This window comes from Eulemur rufifrons, chromosome 2 (assembly GCF_041146395.1).
Source record: "Eulemur rufifrons isolate Redbay chromosome 2, OSU_ERuf_1, whole genome shotgun sequence".
NCBI classification, from domain to species: domain Eukaryota; kingdom Metazoa; phylum Chordata; class Mammalia; order Primates; family Lemuridae; genus Eulemur; species Eulemur rufifrons.
Window position 1 is genome coordinate 42,569,227 of NC_090984.1, and position 16,298 is coordinate 42,585,524.

General features: G+C 38.9%; 1 protein-coding gene across 2 annotated transcripts in view; it reads left to right on the forward strand.

Annotated features, from left to right (window-relative positions):
- Window positions 1-1,870: 1,870 nt before the first annotated feature.
- The window catches only part of TRPM7 (transient receptor potential cation channel subfamily M member 7), a 97,441-nt gene continuing 83,013 nt past the window's right edge, over window positions 1,871-16,298 (forward strand). Inside the window, exons 1-2 of one of the 2 annotated variants that reach the window (XM_069483777.1) lie at window positions 1,871-1,937; window positions 16,173-16,252. In XM_069483777.1, the coding sequence (XP_069339878.1) occupies window positions 1,926-1,937; window positions 16,173-16,252 (92 nt within the window). In that variant the 5' untranslated portion in view covers window positions 1,871-1,925. The other variant, XM_069483768.1, reaches the window with a different exon arrangement.

The window sequence follows — 16,298 nt, forward strand, 5'->3', positions numbered from 1 at the left end:
AAAATTAAGGAATTTATTTTGATTTAAGTTTGATTAAAGATAAATCCTGTTCCCTATTTCCAACTCAACTAAATGCTCCAATTTACCAAAGAATTCTGGTTAAGTGTCTTCTTGTTTCATTTCTACATCATCCAAGTAAGGGGTGAAGCATTTGTGGGTACAAAAAGGTCAGAGTTGCAAAGTCCAAAGGAAACAAAGTACTCATTCATCTTCTATTTCTATTTTCCCAGTTTGTCTCCACCTTCTAGATTATAAATTCCTAAAGGTAGGAAGTGTGTAGGCCCAACTGAAATCTAGAAGATAAACATTTATTGAATGCATGTATAAATCAGTCAAGATCCCTGCCCCAAGGGGCTGACAATCTTGGATGACACATATATTATTTAATAAAACATATTTAAACTTTGGTCCTGCTGGACCTACCAGATGGGGAAGGAAAACACAATACCAGAAGATTATTCACAAGTGTGGTCAAAGCTTGTTAGGAAAAAGAGTGGGTTGATCAGTTTTGTTGAAGATTCCACTTCAGTGAATTGTGGGTCATAACATTTGAGAGGCAATAATTATGCTGAGCGAAAGAAGCCAGGAGCCTCCCCGCCATCCATATTGTATGATGTCAGTATATAGAACTTCAGCATGTGCAAATTTATCTGTAGTAACAGAAAGTAGATCTGTAGTTTGCTAAGAGATATGATGGGGAAGGACAGGATGGACACATTATAAAGAGCAGGGAGTAACTTGTGGGTGAATATATTCACTACATTGATTTTGGTGATTTCATAGGTGTATACATTTGTCAAAATGTATCAAATTGTACATTTAAAAATGTGCAGGTTGTCAATTATTCAATAAAGTTGTCTTTTGAAAAAAGATAGAATCAGATCATAGAGGGTCAGACTGAGGAACTCTTGAAGTCTTTGGGAGCAGAAAGACTATGTGTATAAAGCAATGTTCTAAGAAAATTAAACTGATTGTGGTCTTCCGAGTAGACAGGGGAGAATAACGTTCAGTAAACTATTGCTAATAGCCAAACCTGGGCTGGTGTGACAGCAAAGGAAATGGACAGACGAATAGGCATGTATCGGACCCAGGGAACAACCTACAGTCTTTGGTTCAGAAGGTCTGTGGTGTATGCGTGTCTGTGGGTGATGTCTATCTCCGGAGGGAGAAGAATGGTCTATAGTTACACCAAGAAGAATTTTTACTGGCAGTAACCAGAGAGGCTAGAGGGAGAACATGATTTGGGGTAAGAAGATGACTTCGCACTTTGGACGAGGAGAGAGTAATATTTAAAGCCTCTGAGACACAGAGAGGGGGTTGGGACACTAGTTTGCTTGAGCTTGCAGGCAGAGGCCAGGCCCGGTTAGCGGAGGTGAGACCACGCCACAACTCCACGCTGGATCCCGGACGCCTAGAACCTTAATCCTCAACCGCTGATTCCTCAAGTTCCTGGAGCTGAGGCCGATGTTTGTGCAAGCCCCGCCTAGGTACCCGGCGGAGATCCGGGGAGAACACCTCCGGGGAAACCGGGGGTGGCAGGGGTGGGGGCGCTCGTGCCCGGCGCGTGCGCGCGGCGCCCAGGGAGGCGGCCTGGAAGCGAGGGAGCGCGCGCCCTTCACGTGACCCGGCCCGCGGGCGGCGACGCACACGTCGCGCCTCTCACGTGGTCTGTCTCCAGCCCCGTCGCCGGCGGAGGCGGGCGCGGGCGCGTCCCTGTGGCCAGTCACCCGGAGGAGTTGGTCGCACAATTATGAAAGACTCGGTTTCTGCTGCTAGCGCCGGAGCTGAGTTAGTTCTGAGAAGGTTTCCCTGGGCTGTCCTTGTCCGGCGGCCCCTGCTGCCGCCTCCGGAGACGGTTCCCGATAGATGGCTACAGGCCGCGGAGGAGGAGGAGGTGGAGTTGCTGCCCTTCCGGAGTCCGCCCCATGAGGAGAATGGTACTGGACCCACGCAGGCCCGGGCGGGGAGCGGTTCTGGGGGTTGCAGGTGGGGACGGGCTGGACCCGGCAGCCAAGTGGTGGGGGGAGCCACGTTTTAGGGGGCGAAGGACCCCCGACTTGCCTTGAGGCTTCCGGATTTGCCCTGGTGGGACGGGTGTGCAGTTCGCTAAGGGGTGCGGGGTGGTAGCAGGTAGCAAATCTGGCGCGACAGCTTGTCGCGGGAATCCCCTGATCTGAGACCTGGCTCCAGGAGGGCCTCTCGAGGCGGCAGAGGCGCGAGCTGGGGACTGCCTGGCCGGCCTGAGCCGAGCGGCCGCAGCGCGCCGGCCGCAGCGCGCAGTGTTCGAGCCCCGCATCTCCTGGGAGCGCGGTCCTCCTGGCGCCAGTTGCTGGCAGATAAGGGAGCCAAATGCTCTCTGCTCAAGTTCAACATGGAAAAAAAGAGGGAGGGCTGAAGGGATACAAAAAAGGGGTAGAGGACACGGATTCGGAGCTGTGCCTTGTTTGCTGCGCAGCGGATACTCTACAGGTACGTTTTCTTTTTGGAGCCGAAGGGGAAGGATTTGGCAACATTGACGGTAGATCTGGTTTGGAGTAACAGGAATTAGGGATGAGGAGGGGGCGCTGCTGTGGGGATCAAGGCGATGTACGGTCAAGTTTTAATCGAACTACTTCGTTGCCCCAGAGAAGGGTTGGTCGTATTTTAAACCGAAAGGTGGAACGGAGAGAGGGAGGCGGTGCATTGCAGCTTTTGATAAGAGTTTTTTTTTTGTTTGTTTGTTTTTGTAAAGGCCAGGAACCAAATTTGAAGATTTTTTTTTTTTTAACAAAAAAAGTTATTTAGATTAAGGACTAGAAGAGCAGGGGAGGTATTTCTGGTCAGTACTTGAATTTGATAGGCTTTATGCAAACAACTCTCCCTCTACTGGAGGCTGGCAGGTTTACTTTTCTCCAGAAGCTAGTCCAAGTGCCGTACAAAACTGAAATAAGAGTTTTACTTATACTACAAATGTAGTTATACTTTGAATAAATAGTGAATCTTTCACTATTTTCCACCTTCTTTGGTAATGTAAAGTCAATAAAAACTTCATTTTATCATTTTCATAATGTTAAACAGAAGAGTTTAAGTCCGTTTACTGGCCCTACATTTTTAAAATTTAATTAATTAATTTATTTTTATTTTTTAAGAATTAGAGACCGAGTCTGGCTATGTTGCCCAGGCTGGATTTGAACTCCTGGGCTCAAGCATGTAGCTGGGATTACAGGTGCTCACCGCTGCAACCAGGCTGGCCTAAATTTTTGAATTTCTTTTTTCTTTTTTTTTAATGAAGGCGTGAGGGGTTGTGAGGAGGGGTGCTCAGTTGCCTTGTTTGTTTTTTGTTGAGACAGTGTCTCACTCTGTTGCCGTGGATAGAGTGTAGTGGTGTCATTGTAACTCACTGTAACCTCCAACTCCTGGGCTCTAAGCAATCCTTCTGCCTCTGCCTCCTGGGTAAGCTGGGACTGCAGGCATGCGCCACGACTCCTCGCTGGGTTTTTTTTTTGTTTTTTTGTTTTTCCCTTTTTGTAGGGAGGGGGTCTCGCTCTTGCTCAGGCTGGTCTTGAACTCCTGACTTAAAGTGATCTGCCTGCCGTGGCCTCCCAGAGTGCTAGGATTATAGGCGTGAGCCACCGCACCCAGCCTAAATTTTTTAATTTACTACTTAAATGGATTTAAGGGAATCTATTTGGGGAGGGGAAGTTGAATCAAAGTGCTTTGTTTTAAAAAAACCAAGCCATTAATACTGACAATTCAGTGATATGTCATTTTCCTTGTTAGATGGTAAATATCACACATTTGAACATATTATTTCAATATTTAAAGGAAAAACTTTCAGATACATTAGAAAATGGAAGTGAAGATTCTTTATCATCTTCAAAGCCATTCATCAATTCCTAATGTTTGATGAGAGCAACAGACTTCTTTGTTTCTATTGAAAGTCTGTAATTTCTCAGCCTTACTTCAGGTGTCCTTCTCAAATCTAACCTCTTGCCTTAATTAGGCTTGCTGTCTACATACTTGAAAGAGCTTTCAAAAATTAAGGTGTGGTCCAGGTTTTTCCTGTTTCTGCTGCCTTTCCGCTTATGGCCAGTCGTTTTCATAGCAGATACACTCCCCCAGACAATATATTTGTCTACATAAATAGTCTGAATTCAGTATTGATTGGACATGCTGTTAACAAACCTGTTGATTCAGCAAGGAGAAATTCTCACTTTAAAATTTGAGATTAAGAGTCTGGTTTTAGTTTTAACACTAAGTCTTGATTGCTGTTGAATTGTGTGATTTTCATTACAATTTCCAATTAAGTTTTTAGGGTAACCTACAGCTGGGGTTCTTCATTCAATAATGATTTGTTCAGCTTCCTGAATTTTTAGGTAAAGAATTGACCTAAAAGTTCACATAAGTATATTGCCTTCACACTGCATAATTCTTACTGTGAACTATTATTTAAGGCATTTGCTTCTGGTAATCAGTTTCTACTTGGACATTAAGAGCATATACAAATTTTCTGTGTTTTAAAAAGCTGTAAAATGCATCAGCCAACTGACTAAAAAACAATACAAAACAAACAAAATGCCAAGAAACAAGCTAAAAAACTGGAGCAGAATCAAATTTTGTAAAAATTATCTATCATGGCTACTGGAAATTCTTGTTTTATTCATTTGCAGTCACTTATTTAGTGATATTTTCCAAGCACCATGATAGGCACTGGAGAGCCAAAGAAGTGTTAGACAAGTCTACATTCACATAGTTCACATTCTCATTATTTATTAAAAAAAAACTACTGTCCAATGGAAGGTGCATGGTTTACTTTATAAAATAAACATTTAATATCTACCATGTTTTAGGCACTGTGATACCTAATAGCCTTGAGGGACAATGTATTAATAGTTATGCAAAAAATAAAAGGATACTGTGATACTATTGTGTGGATTACTGTGAAAGTGTAGGGCAGTCAGGGAGAAAGAAAGAAAAATCTGGGTAGGCTGGCAGAGGAGCTACTGGTTAGTCTTGTAGAATTAATAAGAACTGGAGTTAACCTGGAAATAGAAAGGGTATTGAATTGATTGTTTTAGTCTAAGAGAACTGACCTTTAAAGAAAAGAGCATCTTTAGTTTCTTCTGGGGACTGCTACGTAATACTGTACATAGTTTGGAATGAGTGGAGTATGGGATGATAAGGGGAACTGGGGGGAATATTATAAAGATAGACAAATCAGGTTGTGGTCTCTCATGCCTATAGTCCTAGCTATTGGGGAGACTGAGGGAGAAGGATTGCTTAAGCCCAGAAGTTTGAGGCTGCAGTAAGCTCCAGCTTAGTGACAGTGAGAGAGCCCATCTCATAACAAACAAAGAGAAGCAAGGACCCGATTTCAGAAAGTAATGTATGTCGTGTAGAGGGTTTGGGTTTTATTTTGGAGATACTGGGGACCCACTTAAGGAAATTTGGTGTGTGGTTAAACCAAAAAGAGAAAGACTAGTGAGAGGAGGCTGTTGCAAGACTATGACAAATTTTGTGGGCTTGAAATAAAGAATTAGAAGAAAGAAACAACAGAGTAAGATGTTTAGGAGTTAGAATTTTCAGAACTTGGTCACTTTTGTGGAGCAATGGCTCTAAATTTGTACGTGTAAATGTTGATAGTAACTGGGCATAACATGAAAACGTGTGATAATTGGAGTTATTACTTAAAATGTGCACATGTAATAGTAGAAAGCAATACTTAAAATATGCATTTTAAAACATTTTAAAATGAAGATCTATTGAAGCAAGCACTTGCAAAATTTAAGTTGGAGAGTTATCTCTATATTTTGATCTAATGCTCTGATATTCTCTCTTTAGCATTCTAACATGAGGGGTTCCCAACATAAAAAGATATATAGTAAAATGAAAATATCCACTGACCAGTTTCAACAGTTTCAAACATGTGAATTTTGTCTCTTCTGTTACCCTCCCATTTCCCCTCAACTGGGTAATTTTAAAGCAAATCCCAGACCTATATCATCTATAGATATTTTATTGTGTGTATGTCTAAAAAGATAAGGACTCTTAACCACAATACTATTAGCACACCTAAACATTAATTCCTTAATTAAATATTTAGCGTATTTCTCTTATTGTCTCATGTTTTACTTATTCGATTTGTGTGACTCAGGATCCAAAGAATTCTGCATATAGTATTTGGTTGATAACTTTCAGTCTCTAGCACCCTTTTGGTTTTTTTTATTGTTGTTGTTCTTGTCATTTACTGTTTGTTTGTTCAAAAAACCTGATTATTCATTTACCTTATAGAGTTTCCCACAGTTTGTACTTTGTTGAATGCATCCCTACAGTGTCATGTAACGTGTTTCTTCTCTACATTTCCTACGAACTAGTGGTTAATCTAAGGACTTGATCAGATTCTAGTTTCATATTTTGGCAATACGCATAGGTAGTACTATGTACTTTCTGTTGCATTACATTAAGAGACACATGTCCTCTAGCTGTTTTTGTTTTTCCGTTTCTTTTCTTTCTTTCTTTTTTTTTTTTTTGATGTTAATGTTGACCAGTGAGTGGGTTCCTGTTGTCAGCCACCTGATCTCTCAGTTGTGAAGTTTTCCATTGGTCATTCACGTGTTAGTTTTAGTAGTAGTCTTTTAGTTTTTGCCATGGATCCATTATTTCATTCTGGGTTCCTCTTTCCGCTTTCCTTTTGGGGAACCTTTCAGCATAAGGGTAAATTGCACTTTGTTTTTTTGGGGGGGGGCAGGGATGAGTGCCTGTTTGTTAAATGTCTGCTTTAAGTTTGGCACCTGGAAGCACAATTCAGAGTGATTGAGATTAGTTTACGATTCAAACATTATTTGACTATTTATGGGGATTTGAACTGAGTCATGTGAATCAATAAAAAGAATTTAGATGGGTGTCACTTTTAGATGGTGCCCTGCAATTATTAGTTTGTGAAGGTAGTGTTTGACTTGGAGAATTGGATCTCTTCTAGTTTACAAAAAAAGGCTTGGTTCTGATTTAAATCAAGTTAGTACTTTTAGAGATTTTGTTAATTCTTTGGTTTAGTTCATTTTAGATTTAGAAAATTGCTCTGGGTTCTTTTAAACTGTTTTTGAAGGAGTGCAATATTTAGTTTTCTGACCATATAGAGGTTTTAGAACCCTGTTGAAGGAAATTGTGGTGTTTGGAGGGAAGCAATTTTTTGAAGTTGGTAGACTTGGCTCTTGACCTAAGCATCTTTGCCAGGTCACAGTCTTATGAGCATCACTGTTACCTTCTCTGTTTGTAAAAGGCAGATGATATCTTTCCTCTCTTTGACCTCAGGAGTAATATTAGGATTAAAATCTGTGAAGCACTGCTTGTCCCTCTTACCATCATGTAAATATGTTAACACCGTAACACCTCAACTGTCCAGCTGCCAACTTCTGGAAACCTTAACCTTTGGAAACCCAGCTTCTCATGGAAAGTAAGAAAAAAGCTTTTGAGCCAAGTAATATCAGGAATATAGCAACCTGGAAACCAAAGTTCACTGTTAGAAAAATATGTGCAAAGTGAAATTTAACAGGATTAGTTTTCTGCTTTCTGCTGACAGTTTGGCAGTACACTGGAAATCACAGGGGGAAAGTTACCTGAGAAGACGACTATTACTATAAGGAGGAAACTGGAGAAATGTTAATTAGACTGGGAAGATAAGGCTTTAGAACATGAACCAATAGTTTTCTTAGTCTTTAAGAGTAAAATTATTGTACCTAATACACAAAAGGTACTCTGGACTAAGATAAGTGTGTAGTAGGCTTTAGACAGATTTTTATATTAGCTAACATTGTATCAACATTTAGCTGTAGCCATTGTTCTAAATGCTTTATATATATCGATTACATATATTAATCTCTCAAGAAAACTTTGTGAAATACATAATCTTATTTTCTTTATTATTTATGTATAAAGAACAGAGGAGCGAAAATCACTTGCCAGAGGTCACAAGGCCAGTAAGCAGTAGAGTAGGTGTTGACCTGCCAAACTACAGAAACTTAAAGAAGGCTTTTTGATATTCAGGGGAATGTATATTTGTGAGATCACAAATGACAGGTGTTTTTTGTTTTTTTTTTTTTTAGGCAGAGTCCCGCTTCTGTCACCCTTGCTAGAGTGCCGTGGCGTCAGCCTGGCTCACAGCAACCTCAAACTCCTGGGCTCAAGCCATCCTCCTGCCTCAGCCTCCCGAGTAGCTGGGACTACAGGCACGCGCCACCATGCCTGGCTAATTTTTTCTATATATTTTTAGTTGTCCAGCTAATTTCTTTCTATTTTTTAGTAGAGACGGGGTCTCACTCTTGCTCAAGCTGGTTTTGAACTCCTGAGCTCAAATGATCCGCCCACCTTGGCCTCCCAGAATACTAGAGTTACAGATGGCAGATGTTATGTTAAGTAAAAAAGTTAAGGTTATTTTATAAAATGTGTTAACTTAAAATTTTGTTATACCTTATTTTCTTTAAGTGATATGAAATCTGGTAATATTTCCTTTACTACCAAATTTCTGTATATTAACCTTAGGACAAGTTATTCACAACTTGGCTGCATACATTTTATTTTGACAAAGTGCAGATACTTACTACTCTGAGGGGATCCTCAGTAAATTGGAAAAATCAAGTGATATGAAATCTGGTAGTATTTCCTTTACTACCAGATTTCTGTATATTAACCTTAGGACAGGTTATTCACAACTTGGCTGCATACATTTTATTTGACAAAGTACAGAGACTTACTACTCTGGGGGGACCCTTAGTAAATTGGAAAAATCATTAAATAGATTTCTGGATGGGTGTAATTCTTTTTTTTTTTTTTTTTTTTGAGACAGAGTCTCACTCTGTTGCCCGGGCTAGAGTGCCATTGTGTCAGCTCAGCTCACAGCAACCTCAAACTCCTGGGCTCAAGCAATCCTCCTGCCTCAGCCTCCCGAGTAGCTGGGACTACAGGCATACGCCACCATGCCTGGCTAATTTTTTCTCTATATATTGTTAGTTGTCCAGCTAATTTCTTTCTATGTTTTTAGTAGAGGTGGGGCCTTGCTCTTGCTCAGGCTGGTCTCGAACTCCTGAGCTCAAACGATCCATCCACCTCGGCCTCCCAGAGTGCTAGGAGATTACAGGCGTGAGTCACTGCGCCTGGCCAGGCTGGCTACTTTTTAGATTTAGTGTGCTCAGTCTTTAATTATTTAATATGTTGGATCCCAACTGTGTGGCATGATGACAACTGCTCACAGTCCTCTTCATCAAACATTTTGTACCCCACAAAACTTGGGCATTATTGGTCTTAAACAATCAGGGTAGCAGTCTCCCTGAGATCAGCAACAAAAGCAAAATGGACAGAAAATAGGGTTGGATATAATAAGATTCTGTTTACAAACATGGTCATGGTCTGAATTAGATTCAATTTTTTAATATATAGAACTTTTCTACTGTCATTCTAAAGATGCTTTTCAATAGTAGCTTTAAAATACTCTCATAGGGTTTACATCTGAAATGTTAATAGTATCTAATTATAAATTAGTTAAGAAATTGTGATTTAAAAAAAAAAAGTACAACTCTAGAGTCTATGAGAATGCCAGAAGATCAAATCTATTGGACTCTGATAGGGGAAGTCAGAGAGTGCCAGCCAATTTCAACATTTTGCTTTGGGCTAACCTTATTTTAATTATTGTCTGTGTCAGCCTTAGCAGGCATGCTGACCTGTGTACAAATTCATCACATAAATCTGAATTTCTAGGTCTCTAGTGTCATTTAATTTTTTGTAAGTACATCCGTTTTATTAGTAGGCAATCGCCTATTTAATTAGATGGCCTTCTTTTGAATGAGTCACATTTTCCTGTTTCTTTCTATGTTTAGTAATTTTGGAGTAGATATTGGATATTGTGAGTGTTACCTTGTAGAGACTCTGGGTTCTGTTTATAGTCTGAAGAGTATAGTTTGTTCTTTTTTAAAGTTGCTATGGACTGAATGTTTGTGACTCCCAGAATTCAGATGTTGAAGCCTTGCCCTCCAAAGTGATGGTATTTGGAGTTGAGGACTTTGGGAGGTAATCACGGATAGATGAGGTCATGAGGATGGGGCCCTGGTCTGATGTAGGATTAGTGCCCTTCGAAGAAGAGATGCCAGAGAGCTTGTTCACGCTCTCTCTACCATGAAGCCATGGCTTTTGGGCAGCCATGGCTTGTGGGCAGCCATCTTAGAGCCCTCGCCAAACACTGAAACCTGCTGGCATTTTGGTCTTGACCTTCCAGTCTCCAGAACTGTGAGAAAATAAATGTTAGTTGTTGTGCCACCAAGTCTGTGGTATTTCTTATGGCAATCTGAGCAGACTAAGGCAGTCATTGATTAACTTGATTGTACTCAAACTCCAAACTCTGTCTCTCCTACAGTGGGCAGCAGAAATATCTGTTCAGTTATTTAGCTGGGCTACTTGAAGGTTGCTCCAAGTATACATCATACTTAATGGTTCAGCCAAAGGTTTGTGTAGAGTTAATGTGCTGCATTCAGGACTCCTTTTCTGTGACTCTCTATTTTGCAGAATTTTTCTCATCACTTTCCAGCTGCTGTTGTCACCTTGAACTGGGTATCCTGGTTCTTTAAGCCAGTGAGATTTAAGACTGAAATTTCTATTGGTATTTTAGCAATAAGCCTTTAAAATCTGGAAACTCACTCAGGGCTGTTGCTTTATTCTAAGTACAGACTCCATCTAGTTGCTGCTTGCTTTTGGTTGCTCTTCAGTGCCTTTAAGTCTTTTTTATCTTTTATACAGAGTTTATGGTTGTTATCTGTGGGATGATTAGTCTAATAGGACCTACTTCTCCATAGCTGGAAGCTCTTTTCTAATTTTAATTTATAGAATCATAGAATATATTTAGTTGTAAAAAATAAGTTGATTTCCACATGTTACCTTGAAGTAAAATTTGTTTTAGGAATCTTTAATTTTATCCCCAATTTTTGCCAACAACATCTAGGCAGGAAGGATGTGCTGGTACTAGTGTTTGGAGAGGGACATGTGGTTAGGTTTATTTATAATATGTGTGCCCCTTATTGCTGGTAGACTGATAAGAAAAATTTATAATTTATGGAATTTTGAAGTGATAACCACCATGGTTGAAATTTGACTATGAGGCAGGCATTGTGCTAAAACAACTTGCATGGATCCTTTTGTTTAATCTTCAGAGCAATATTGTGAAGTAGATACTGTTATTCTCCTATTTCATAGGTAAGGAAACAAAAAAAAGTTCAGAAACTTACAGAAGATTGCACATACAGTAAACAACAGAGCTAGGATCCTAACTCAGATTAATCTGAGTCCAGAGTCTGTGTTTTTTAACTACTAAAGATTACTAAGTGATCTTTAAGATTCCATCCTTTACTAGCATTCTGTGGATATAGTTAGTTTTTACATTACCTGAAACATTAAGTTTATGGATTTTCAGATTTGTATTTCTAGCTTGCCACCTCTTGGTAAAATTTGGCAATGCAACCTAGCAAAAGAAGAAAAGCAAAGCATAAAAGTAGAAATCTATATATATCTATATTTGTTATCCAGGGCAGATTTGATTGGATAACTGATAGCAGAGCAGAAATTCAGAATTTCAAGAACTCTAAAAACTTTTTTATCATTAAGTAGGATTTACAAATTTCAACTGGAATATGTGAATATTGGGTATGTGAAGCCAATCCTTAATGTAATAAGTGAAGGCCCTAAACAATGATAATGCTATGTGTGGGGAGAATATATTTATATTTGGCTGTTACACAAACAGAATGAGAGATAGTAAGTCGTTGAAATAAACAAAATTGATGAATAAGGTAGGGGAACCTGTAGTCTTGAAATACACTAATGTCGTTGTATGTCCCTATAGGCACAAAATTTAGTAAAAATTTATGAGCATAGGAGTGACACAGCTTAAGTGGCTTTTAGCAAATTGCTTTGCTAAAGTTTTGGGTAGATCTGTCAGTTAGAAACTACTATGGGATTTAGTAGAGAGGATGATACATTCAAAGTGCTGAAGGAAAAAAAAAACCAAAACTGCTAACCAAGAATGTTATAATTGGAACAGCTGCCCTTCAGAAATGAAGGAGAGATAAAACTTGTTTATCCCAGACGAACAAAAGCTGGTAGAGTTCACCACCACCAGAGCTGTCTTACAAGAATGTTAATAGGAGTTCAAGCTGAAAGAAAAGGATGCAGATTAGTAACACGAAAACATATGAAAGTATAAAACTTCACTAGTAAATGTAAGCAGATAGTCAAATTAAGAATAATACTGTAATGATGGCATGTAAATCATTTGTATTTTTAGTGTGAAGGTTAAAATACAAAACCACTAAACATATTACCAACAAATAATTTGTTAAGGATATATAATATAAAAAGATGTGAATTGTGACATAGAAAATTTATTAGCTTAAAATAGCCTGTTAAAACTATGTTTTTTGTAACCACAAAACAAAAACTTGTAGTAGATACACAAAAGATAAAAAGTAAGGAAGCAAAGCATACTACTAGAGAAAATCATTTAGTCACAAAAGACGCAAGAGAGGAAGAAAAGGACAAAGTCTACTAAAAAAAACTAGAAAACAATTAACAAAATGGCAGTAACATGTCCTTACATAATTACCTTGAATTGTAAATGGATTAAATTCTCCCATCAGGCTAGGCACAGTGGCCATGCCTATAATCCCAGCACTTTGGGAGGCCAAGGCAGGAGGATTGCTTGAGACCAGGAGTTCAAGACCAGCCTGAGCAACATAGGGAGACCCCATCTCTAGAAAAAATAGAAAAGTTAGTTGGGCATGGTGGTGCATGCCTGTAGTCCCAGCTACTTGGGAGGCTGAGGCAAGAGGATCACTTAAGCCCAGGAGTTTAAGGTTGCAGTGAGATATGATGATGCCATTGCACTCCAGCCTGGGCAAGAAAGCAAAAAAATAAATAAATAAAGCAGCTCTTTTTTTTTTTTTTTTTTTTTGAGACAGAGTCTTGCTCTGATGCCCGGGCTAGAGTGCCGTGGCATTAGCCTAGCTCACAGCAACCTCAAACTCTTGGGCTCAAGCGATCCTCCTGCCTCAGCCTTCCGAGTACCTGGGACTACAGGCATGTGCCACCACACCCAGCTAATTTTTTTTTCTTTCTATTTTTAGTTGCCCAGCTAGTTTCTATTTTTAGTAGAGATGGGGTCTCACTCGTGCTGAGGCTGATCTCGAACGCCTGAGCTCAAGCGATCCTCCTGCCTCAGCGTCCCAGAGTGCTAGGATTACAGACATGTGCCTCTGTGCTTGGCCATGGTTCTTACATTTTTAAAGGGTTAAGAAGCAAAACAAAGAATATGTGACAGTCTTGGGTCCAAAAAACCTAAAATATTTACCATCTGGGCCTGTATAGAAAAACTGGTGATTCTCCATTTAAAGTAGTCATCCTTCGTTAAGAAATGGGGAAGTTGAAGGAAGCATCAGTTGAAGGGAAAGCTGTTCATTTGTTTTTGGAAAATAATTGTAGTGGTGAAGGAAGAATGAGAAACTAGGACTATATTAATAATAAATCTGTAGTGTTTAGTTTCCATAAGTTATTATGGTAAACTATAGAATTTAGAAATCATTTGTTATATCCTATCCACTCCTTTACTGGTTTAATGCCCCCCCCCCAAGAAACTATGGTGGCACTAGCTTACTTTTTAGATGTCTTCTTGCTAGATTAATCTTTATAAAGAGAGCTCTAATGATTTTTATGTTAAATGATACTTGGGATTCATTTTTTTGTCCCCTATGTAACTATCTCTTCAATAAAAATGTCAGTGAAAATATTGCTATTTACTGTTAGTAGGTAGGCATAAGCTATGCATAGTACATACAGGTTGAGTATCCCTTAGCTGAAATGCTTGGTACGAGAAGTATTTTGGTTTTTTTTGTTTTGTTTTCAGATTTTAGAATATTTGCATATATATAATGAGATATTTTCAGAATATGATCCAAATGTAAATATGAAATTTATATATATTTCATATATATCTTATACCCATAGCCTGAATATAATTTTATGCACTATTTTAGTAATTTTGTGCACGAAACATAGTTTGTGTTAAGTACTTAATATGTGGAATTTTCCACTTGTGGCGTCATGTTGGTGCTCATAAAGTTTTAATTTTGGAGAATTTTGGATTTTGGATCTTCAAATTAGAGATGCTCAGCCTATTAGACCTGACTTAATTTTTGAGTATTTCAGTTAATAAATATCCAGAGTTTTGCAAGTCAACATTTAATACCTAACATTAATTCTTCCATACCTAACCCCACCCTAGTTTGAGTAACTGTAGTCAGAGTTGCTTCAAGCAGGCTGTTGCTGAGCAGAATAGGAGAAAGATAAGGGTTATCAGGTTTAATAATTAACAACACTATTTAGGAGAAGTATGTTAGCCCTTCTGTTCTTTTTTCTTTGTGTCCAGACAATTATGTACACAGAAATCACACAGGAATTTCCCTTTTGAAAGTAATTATTTAATAGTATATTTCTACTCATCAGTTTCAAAAAGATGTAAGAAACGTGGCATATTTAAAACCACCTTAAATTTTGAAATGCTTATTTTAAATTTCTAGTAAAAGCAGAAGTTTTGGAGCCATGGGAAACTATTAGCTGTGTGATGTTAGACAATTCCTTAACTTCTATGTCTGTCTAAGTTCCTGCATCTGTAATGTGGAAATACTAATAACATCCACTTCATAGGATTATTGGGAGCATGTAAAATGTTTAGAATAGTGCCTGAAAGTACACTATCTGCTAATTAATCTCGTTGTTGTATGCACTTTGGGCAAAGAGTTAACAAGACCCTTTGCCCTGCTGCCTGAGTAACTGACCTTTGTTTAACTTCCTAGCTCTGTTTCTCTGACAACCTTTTAAGAATACAGTGTCAACTGTTTTAGGCAACATTTTAAGTGTTGCTTGTGGGTAAATTGTATGTGGTTTGGGAAGCTAATAAATACCTGGTAATAGGCTTTGAGTTTCCCTGTGTGCAATGAATCCTGTAACTGGGCACATCCATCACAGGGATTTGGAAGCTATGTCTGTGAGTTGGTTACAAGAAATGATGGCTTTCTAGATTCATCCATGTTGTTGAAATGGCAGGATATTGCTTTTTTTAAGGCTGAATAGTATTTCAGAGTGTGTGTGTGTCTATCACAATTTTAGCTGGACACAGAAATGAGATGCTGTGTGGTTTCATTTATGTATGGAATTTTAAAAAGTCAAAAACACAGAACCAGAAGAGTAGAACGATGGTTACCAGGGGCAGGAAGTGTAGGGTGTGGAAAATGAGATTTTGTTTAAAGGGTAAAAACTTGTAGTTATAAGATGAATAACTTTCAGAGACCTAATGTACAGCATTGTGACTACAGTTAACAATTACTATTGTATGCTTGAAATATGCTAAGAGAATAGACCTTGGCTGGTCACAGTCACTCACACCTGTAATTGTAGCACTTTGGGAAGTCAAGGGGGAAGGATCACTTGAGGCCAGGAGTTTGAGACCAGCCTGGGCAAAATAGAGAGACTCTATCTCTACAAAACAATAAAAATAAAGTAAAAAAATTAGCCAGGCATGGTGGCGTTGACCAGTAGTCCCAGCTACTTGGGAGGCTGAGACACGAGGATCATTTGAGTCCAGGAGTTCAAGGCTGTAGTGAGCTGTGATTGGGCCATCCACGTAATTTTATAATTTTTTGTAGAGATGAGGTCTTGCTATGTTGCTCAGGCTGGTCTCGAACTCCTGGTCTCAAGAGATACTCCTACCTTGGGCTCCCAAAGTGCTGGGTATTTTTAATAAATGTTAAATCTGACCATCACTTCTAATTGTATTTTAAATGGCCCATAACCCATGATCATACCAACCCCTCTTGCGGTTTTTGGCTCACAGTAGGAATCTCAAATTTGGCCTCCTTCCTCTTTGGCTATTTCAAGCAACTGTATTTACATAGCACTGTTGATTTAATAATCTAAATCACATTGGATTTAAATGGAATTATTGTGATGTTTTAGGTGTGCCATCATCAGTAAGAGGATAGTATGTAGTAAATAGTGAATTAAAAAAAATGACATAGAACAATTTTAATGTATTTATTATGAAGTTATTTTCTTTTTATTTAGTGGGTTAACTTACAAACCATCCTTTAAAACTTTTTGTTTAGTCCCAGAAATCCTGGATAGAAAGCACTTTGACCAAGAGGGAATGTGTATATATTATACCAAGTTCCAAGGACCCTCACAGGTAAGCATACTTATGTTTCTTCTGGGATCGTCTAGAAATTACATTA